Source organism: Phanerochaete carnosa (assembly GCF_000300595.1).
Source record: "Phanerochaete carnosa HHB-10118-sp unplaced genomic scaffold PHACAscaffold_2, whole genome shotgun sequence".
NCBI lineage: Eukaryota > Fungi > Basidiomycota > Agaricomycetes > Polyporales > Phanerochaetaceae > Phanerochaete > Phanerochaete carnosa.
In genome coordinates, this window is record NW_006767629.1 from 162,090 (window position 1) to 170,060 (window position 7,971).

Below are 7,971 nucleotides of genomic sequence, written 5' to 3' on the forward strand. Positions count from 1 at the left end.
CCCTCAAACATGAATCCACATCGCCGATCTGCGGCTCGCCGACTCGTGCGGCTCGGGGTACCAGAGGGCGTGGCCCAGATGGAGCGTCTGGAGACTGGACGCGTAGATCTCGTCCGGAGCGGACAGCGGTCGGAACCAGCGAAACATGAGGAATGGGAAGGGGATACGCAGCGCAATCTGGAGGAGTGTGGGCGACAGTGCAAAGCGTGCCAGGGACACGCACGCTGTGGGATCGATGGCGAGGACGGCTCCAGCGTCACTGGCCTGATGGATTCGCACGAGGAAGACGGGCGCCCAAACATTAAATCGTCGGGTAGGAGAGGATTGGGCATTCGCAATCCTCGCATTCTAGAGTAAGAAGAACTCGCGGTATGTAGTGCTAGGGCGACCAGCATGGAAACGGCGACGTGCATCAGTGAAATGGTGCCGGCCGCGAGGAGGAATTCGCGTCCTATGGCCAGATGACCTGGTCCATGATACAGGGTATCTGAAATGGCCCAATTAATATTGAGATTGGACTACTGGATGTGTTAAGAATTTGGCTGCGCACCATGACGTCGCGCCCGGGGATCGCAAGGAATTGGAAGTGGCTCGGTTGATAGGTTCTTGTTGCGCTGACGGGGGTATACCGTCTCGATTAGTAAGGATAACGATATCGAACTGATGGCTTGTCATCACCGATGAGGATAATATTACAAGTTGGCCGCCGTCGACATCGTGGTGAAAGAAAGACCAACGGATAGTGTCTTACATAAGTGCCTCGTGGCGTTTGATGCGCCCTCGGGCGGACTCGGGCGCCGACTCTCTACGTTCGATCGGCGGCACAAGCCGTCTGATACCCAAACCTTGTGCGAACGAGAGCTATCCTCGGTCTAAATGCGAGTCTTGTCCAATATCAATGCTGCTCTCTGGTCTTGGTGCTCGAGTAATGAAAGTTTTCTCGCGGATGTCTTGGCTTAAATCCGTCCTCGAAATCGTGTTGAAAGATCCGTAAAGCATCTTTGATGGTCTGAGGCCATTATAGAACACTATTGCATTTTATATGTCGTTCGCGCGTGTTATAGAACGCCGTCGTGCACTGGTATCCTTCGAGCGCGCTATACCAGAGCAGCGCTCGATGTCCCTGACTTGGGATTTGTAGGTCGTCCTTGCGCGGTGCAAGCCTACCTAACTTGGCCCGCACCCTACTTTCAAACAACTTCGAATTTAAACGACTTGGTATTGACGTGCACGCTACCGGCTTCTCATCCAGGCTCAGCTAAGACAACCAGCACGCCACCGCCGGTCTAGCCGCCCAGTATCCCCTCTACGATGCTGTGCCCGCAACCCTCGGTACGCTCGAAGTACTCAGTCATTGCATCTGTGCGGCCCTCAGACCCCAGGCGCCCTCTTGCACGACGAATCACACCTGCAACTCGCGCTGCACCTTCTCCCGCCCTCTACACCGCCAGCGCGCGCGGACGCCGAGTCAGTATGTGAACGATGCCCAGCGCGGCTGCCTGAACCGGGCGCACAGGGCCGAGACATCTGCCGCGCCACATTCCTATCCGGCATCGACCCGCGCGCCGTTTGACTCCTCAATTGGGACAGAGGTTGATTCAGAAAGACAGCGTCCTCGTCAACTTCCACTTCGCTGCAGAGCAGGGCCTTGGGCGTATGTTTCACGCAGAGCGACGACTGGACCCGGAGCCTTCACGACGTAACTCATGAGCACGACTCGTCGATTGCTGTGGGTGATCCCGGCACCCGCTTTGTACATGGGCCCCGCCGATCCGTGTCTAGACCACCTCCTGCAGCTCCCTTCGCCCGACCCGGAGGCCAGCAGCTGTCCTTTTAATTGGCGAGCCGCCGACGCTCGCGGTCCCGGTTAGCAAAATAGCGCGCCACGTGACCAGCTACTCGGCCCGCAGTTCTGTTGGTGGCAGCGTCGAGGAGGGCCACGCACAACGCCAGGTGGTGACACGCACGATAACCGACGGGGCTGCGTGGCCCTGGCGCACGACGCCGAGGCATTTTCCCGTGCACCCGGAGCGTCTCAGGGCTAGGACGACCCCCGCCTCACGTGCTCGTACTGGCCTCTGAGCACGCTGCCGTGCTCTCCAAGCGGGACAAAGGCTGGCCTGGAAAGACAGAGAATCCGGGCTCCTCCGTGTCGCCTTGCTGCAGAACAGGGCCTTGAGCGTATGTTTCACGCGCAGCAACGACCCCAGGGTCTTCACGACGTAACTCATAAGCGCGACCCATCTATTATTGTGGGTAATCACGGCTCACCCGTCTGCATAAGGGGCCCCGCCTATCCGTGTCTAGACCACCTTCGGCGGCTCTCTTCGCCCGACCCGGAGGCCAGCAGCTGTTTCTTTTACTTGGCAAGCCGCCGGCGCCCACGATTCTGTTGAATAGGGCGCTCCCAATGCCCGTAGCTCTGCTTGGGTTTTCCCTGGGAGCGATTTCGAGAAGGCCGCGTATGATGCGCCTGCCGGCCTCGCGCGGGGCCGCCCTGTCGTCACCAGCGCAATATTTCTTCACTCTGCTCGTCTTCTGGCCTGTACTGCTCGCACTTCTGAGCACCAAAGACGCGCAAGGACGTCCTCTCGGGCGGTGGCGCTGGGCGGTCCGATGCATGACCGTCGACGCGTCCCGCGGGTGCTGGTTCGTTTTGCTGGATTTAGGGCCTACTAAATGGATTTTGATGCCATCTCTGTCGTAATTCATCATAGTCAACCGCCTTCCGAAGATATATTCTGGGATGTGCTCTCACCAGTTCTCCCCGAACGGCGCGAGGCTATGCGGACGCGACCAGATGCTCACCAGATCGCTCCCGCGAAGGCGGGTGACTGGGTTTTTTGTCGGTGATGGGGCTACTCAGGACGGCTGCTAGCAGTAGTGGGGATGTCATCGATGAAGCACATTATACGCTATGTGGGGCCAAGCAGCAACAGACAACGACAACAAGCATCATCGCCTGTGACGCGAAGGAAAAGTTTGGAGTTCAGCTCGGCGCCCGAGTCGGCAAAGGCCGAGAGGATCACGTGAACCGAACCGGTTAATGATCTCGACGCCAATGGCTCGCCCTGATATGTCGTACGGGCCAACATCCTTGTGCGTACACACTCTCAAAGCTCCGTATAATGTCAATCATTTTGATTATCCCGCACGAATAGCCAGTCTTCACACTGCACAGCGTGCCCCGCTCGCCAGGAACTAAACCTTGGGCGCCAGAGTGGGATCGTCTTATTGTCAAGAGGGCGCGGAAACAGTTGGCTTCAATTTCGCGGCAAGTGGAGAAAGGCACTGCGCTTGGAGAGCCTCAACAAACTGCTGTGAGTTCATTCTCCTCGTCAGTTTCCTGCGTGCGTTTCTCAGGAAGATTCGGCCCCTAGAATCGGCGGCGTGCTAGGCCAAGACAGGTGCACACCAGGAGATGATGCGAATGAGATGATGGAATTGGGATGAGCGCGATGTGAGCCGTATCAAGCCAGTTTTTCAGAGGTACATGCTCACGCTTGTGCGCAGAGAGGTCACTAATGGCAGGATACGTACGTAGAGGTCGAGGTCCAGCTTGAGCGAACAGCACAGACAACAAGCTGTTCGCTAGTGGCCATCACCACCATAGCTTCGACAACATACCGCGTGGAGGGCCTAAGCATAGTCATGCTTGACGGGCCTGCATCTTTCGTAGCATCTGCCTTTGCGATCAAGATTCAACTGTCTTATGCCAAGCCATTGTCAATTACCCGGATATAAGCCCTGCTTGTTCTCAGATGCGATCCTCGGCAGTGTGCAGTTTGCTGCGTTATAGGCTGCCTTTGACTCGACGCAAGATTCGTCTGCAAATACCCACACCCTTCTTACCTCCTAAATTGGCATGTCCGCTCTGCACAGCGTTATTTTCGATCATATCCTCCCCCGCCCTCCGGTCGCCGCCCACTGCGCTCTGTGCGCATCTGAATCTGTCAGCGCGGCTGACCCCCAACGCTAGCGTCTAGAACGTGCTAAATTGCGGGGATCAAGACCGCCGTGCATGGGACAGGTCAAGCCCAGGACAGTCCAAGGTGCGACCTTGCACTTTGCTCTGCATTTATACTGATTTTGGTGTGTGCGTTGCTCCTCAGTGCCGACCAAGCGTGCCCCCACTCGATCGACGATTCGGGCCATCCTTACTCGGGAATATCTGCTACGGGACAGCCTACAAGCAGAGTCGTTGAGACCACGCCTCAGAAGACAGACGAATGCAGTGCGCCCGCCCGCAAATCCCGTCGAGCGCAGGTCTTGCGAAGCACCCATATCGAGCGAAGACGCCTGCGCCCTCAACCTGCCTACGTGAGGAATGGTCTTGGCTATGGCGGAATTTCGGGCGAGATTGTGGCTGGTGGGTCTTATAATTGGGCCTCGATTGTCGTCCTTCTGTAGGTCGACCACGACAAGTGCACAGAAATACTCGTCAACCTTGTCACGAGATAGCGCGTTTGCTATGTCCCACCTGTGAGACAACACGTGGTACGATCGTCACCAACGTCCTGGGCGGCTACTCTCTCCCTGCAGTCGACCGCAGTGGTCAATGTCGCTCATGTTTGTTCGAGTCGAAAGCCATCGCAAGACGAAAATATATTGTTTGGGTTGACCTACCGATGTTCGCGCTGCGGGAGTCCACCGCCCGACTGACTAGGTTAGCTTGCGTAGAGATTCCCACACGCCTGCCCTGTATACGATACCTTGCTGCGCATGGTCTATGAAGCCTGGAATACACGCCGTAGGTCGATACACTAACCGGCTTCTGAGATCCAAAGTGTATTTTACATTCGCCCATGTTTGCTTGTAACGTAATACTAGGTAAGTAACAGCGTACTATCGTATTCGCAGTAGATCTTGAATGTTATACAAATGGAGATGTCTGTTGTCGTCATCACGTATCAGAAGGGTCTGACTGCCAGGTAAAGGCAGAGCTTTAACATGATTGGAGTCGCCGCTGCACCCTTCAACCTTCCCGATGAATGTACCGGACTTCGCGCCATAGATGTCGACATTTCCGTATGTATCGATGAAGACCACGCAGTCTCCGGACGGAGAGTATGTCGCATGACATGGTGTACTTGCTAATTTGAAGGTACGGCGTAGCTGGCCCGTCCGCGAATCATACGTAGTGGCTGTTTCGTCTGCCTTGCCAATTACCAATATCTCGGCCCCATCTGGAGAGAGTGCCACAAGATTCAACAGCTCTCTCTGTTCGTCGATCGCGAGAAGCTCTTGACCAGTCATTGCGCTCCAAACTTTGATTCGAACCTTGTCCGTTTTGGTGGTCGTGACTATGTGATCGCCTTGGCGCGACATCGCCCCAGTTGCGCTGACACAACCAACGCGAACGTAGGTCTTGGTATCATAGATAGAATAGGTGTCGTTTAGCCTGATATAGAAACGCGAGTTGTCCGGAGAAAAGGCTAGCTCATACACCCTCCCGTTAACGCTGAAGGACTGCAGGCATGCTCCAGTTAATGCGTCCCAAAATTTTACGGAATGGTCGATGGAGGCGGTAGCGATGAGTGCGCCGTGAGGGGCGTATGCAATCTTCTCTACCTCCCCAGTATGTCCTTCGAGACGTAGAAGTGCACATCCACGTCGGATATCCCAGACAATCACAATATTGTCCTCGGCTCCCGAGACGAGGGTGTGACCGTTGGGAGAAAATGCTAGGGAAGAAACCTTTTTTGTATGTCCCTGATGGTGCAAGCACTGAACCAATAGACCGTCCGATAGTCGCCATACGAGGACATCATTAGTCCAAAACGATACCGCCAGAAGTCTGTCGTTGACTGCCGGGTGAAATACTGGGCGGAAACGGATCACATCTCGAGTATCAGTGAAGTCAAGACACTTCAATTTCAGAGGTTGGGCCTCGTCTCTCGCTGGGCCAACGAAGGCACGCAGCTCATGCAAGCGACCAGCGACATCGAGGGTGATATTCGGCCATTCTGCCATGTCGGGAGTGGTGATGGTGCGACGCGCGAAGGCCCGTTCCCGCTCATGCGCAATCACGTCTTCCATGCAAAGCGATCCAACTGCGCACAATTTAGAGACCGCAGTCGTTGGTGAATGATATACTCACGCGTGCCGTCGATCTCAACTGGAGGTTGCTTTCCGCGAAGATAGCTTGCGAAATCAACGACACAGTCGCCACCCTGAGTAAAAGTGAGTGCTTTTACTTTGAGATATTCGTGTAGCACGTACGATGATGCTCTCGACATCGTCGTCGCTTGCAATAGCAACCTCGGCATTGGAGGTCTGCAGAAATGCGCTGCCCGGTTAGCACGGCGAAGATAACTGGGGGGCATGCCTACCTCCAATATGTATTCCAGAAGGATGTCTAGCGGATCCGAAACTTTGCTCTGGCATCTCGTCAACCGTGCGTTCCGCTACATGATAACAAAAAACACACCTCACTCCCGGGCCCTAGGATGTCTACTTCGTCCTCGTCCTCGTCCTTCTCCACCATGACTCCTTCTGCTCCGGAAGCGCCACGCCCATCGCCCTGACCCGGCAGCCGATCGTAGCCAGCGCCTGCGACGACCTTCCGAAGAAATCCCAGTCGCTTCAGCATCTTGTATCGCTTCACGAAGACGGAATGGTCTCGCTTTCCACCGGCGGTTTGGGAGCTGGACGCTCCCGACAAATAGTTCTGGCCTTGCCGTTCCATCCTGGGACCCGTCACGGACCTCGAGTGCGACCCGCCTGCTGCGACTCCCGCGACGCCGCCAACACGGCCTTCCGCCGAGGCACTGGAGGTAGTGCTTGCGTTCCCGAAAGCGATCGCCGCCCAGTCCGCCCCAGTCTTGACCCAGCCGCTGACTACGACGATGTCCTCCGGATTTACGTCCTGGAAGAGCTCGTCTTTGACGTACGCGCACCACTTGTCGTGATTGCGGAGGATGTGCTTCTTCAACAGACGGTTCTCGAACATCCTTTCGGCGTGCGCCTCGCTCTTCAGAACGAGTACTGCACCCTGCGCCGCCTTGCATGTGTAGCTAGTTTCGAGAGTCACAGATACACTGGGACCGGCCGTCCTACGAACTGTCAGCAGGAATGCACCTGTCGGATTAGTCGGTGTACTTACACATCTGCCGAGGCATGTATCTCCCTGCTCTCTACTCCATGGCTACGATAGTTGCCTGGGACGAGCGGCTGGCGCCTGCGATCGATCTTGAACACGCCTGGAGGCACGGGCTCGGTGATCTTGTACGGCGGGTCCCAGAACGTGACTTTCTTCTCGGCAGCAGACGTGTCGAGGTTGAACAACCTGATGAACGCCCCCTCAAACATGAATCCCACATCGCCGATCTGCGGCTCGCCCGACTCGTGCGGCTCGGGGTACCAGAGGGCGTGGCCCAGATGGAGCGTCTGGAGACTGGACGCGTAGATCTCGTCCGGAGCGGACAGCGGTCGGAACCAGCGAAACATGAGGAATGGGAAGGGGATACGCAGCGCAATCTGGAGGAGTGTGGGCGACAGTGCAAAGCGTGCCAGGGACACGCACGCTGTGGGATCGATGGCGAGGACGGCTCCAGCGTCACTGGCCTGATGGATTCGCACGAGGAAGACGGGCGCCCAAACATTAAATCGTCGGGTAGGAGAGGATTGGGCATTCGCAATCCTCGCATTCTAGAGTAAGAAGAACTCGCGGTATGTAGTGCTAGGGCGACCAGCATGGAAACGGCGACGTGCATCAGTGAAATGGTGCCGGCCGCGAGGAGGAATTCGCGTCCTATGGCCAGATGACCTGGTCCATGATACAGGGTATCTGAAATGGCCCAATTAATATTGAGATTGGACTACTGGATGTGTTAAGAATTTGGCTGCGCACCATGACGTCGCGCCCGGGGATCGCAAGGAATTGGAAGTGGCTCGGTTGATAGGTTCTTGTTGCGCTGACGGGGGTATACCGTCTCGATTAGTAAGGATAACGATATCGAACTGATGGCT

At 56.0% G+C, this 7,971-nt stretch overlaps 3 protein-coding genes across 3 annotated transcripts; 1 reads left to right on the forward strand and 2 right to left on the reverse strand.

Moving 5' to 3' along the window:
* The first annotated feature begins 2,145 nt into the window (after positions 1–2,145).
* On the forward strand, positions 2,146–2,942 carry PHACADRAFT_248875 (uncharacterized protein). The gene is made up of 3 exons (XM_007391315.1): positions 2,146–2,213; positions 2,272–2,698; positions 2,759–2,942. The coding sequence occupies exons 2-3, from the start codon at positions 2,468–2,470 to the stop codon at positions 2,876–2,878; spliced, it is 351 nt and encodes a 116-aa protein (XP_007391377.1). The 5' UTR covers positions 2,146–2,213; positions 2,272–2,467; the 3' UTR covers positions 2,879–2,942.
* A 1,824-nt stretch (positions 2,943–4,766) lies between these two features.
* On the reverse strand, positions 4,767–5,703 carry PHACADRAFT_248876 (uncharacterized protein). Its single transcript, XM_007391316.1, has one exon. It carries the CDS (start codon positions 5,326–5,328, stop codon positions 4,846–4,848), a length of 483 nt encoding a protein of 160 aa, XP_007391378.1. The 5' UTR covers positions 5,329–5,703; the 3' UTR covers positions 4,767–4,845.
* A 626-nt stretch (positions 5,704–6,329) lies between these two features.
* On the reverse strand, positions 6,330–7,413 carry PHACADRAFT_73658 (uncharacterized protein; the record flags this gene model as incomplete). The annotated part of the gene is made up of 3 exons (XM_007391317.1): positions 6,330–6,407; positions 6,458–7,055; positions 7,106–7,413. Coding segments are annotated over 3 exons (984 nt in total), but the record flags the coding sequence as incomplete, so codon positions are not given.
* Between the last annotated feature and the right edge of the window lie 558 nt (positions 7,414–7,971).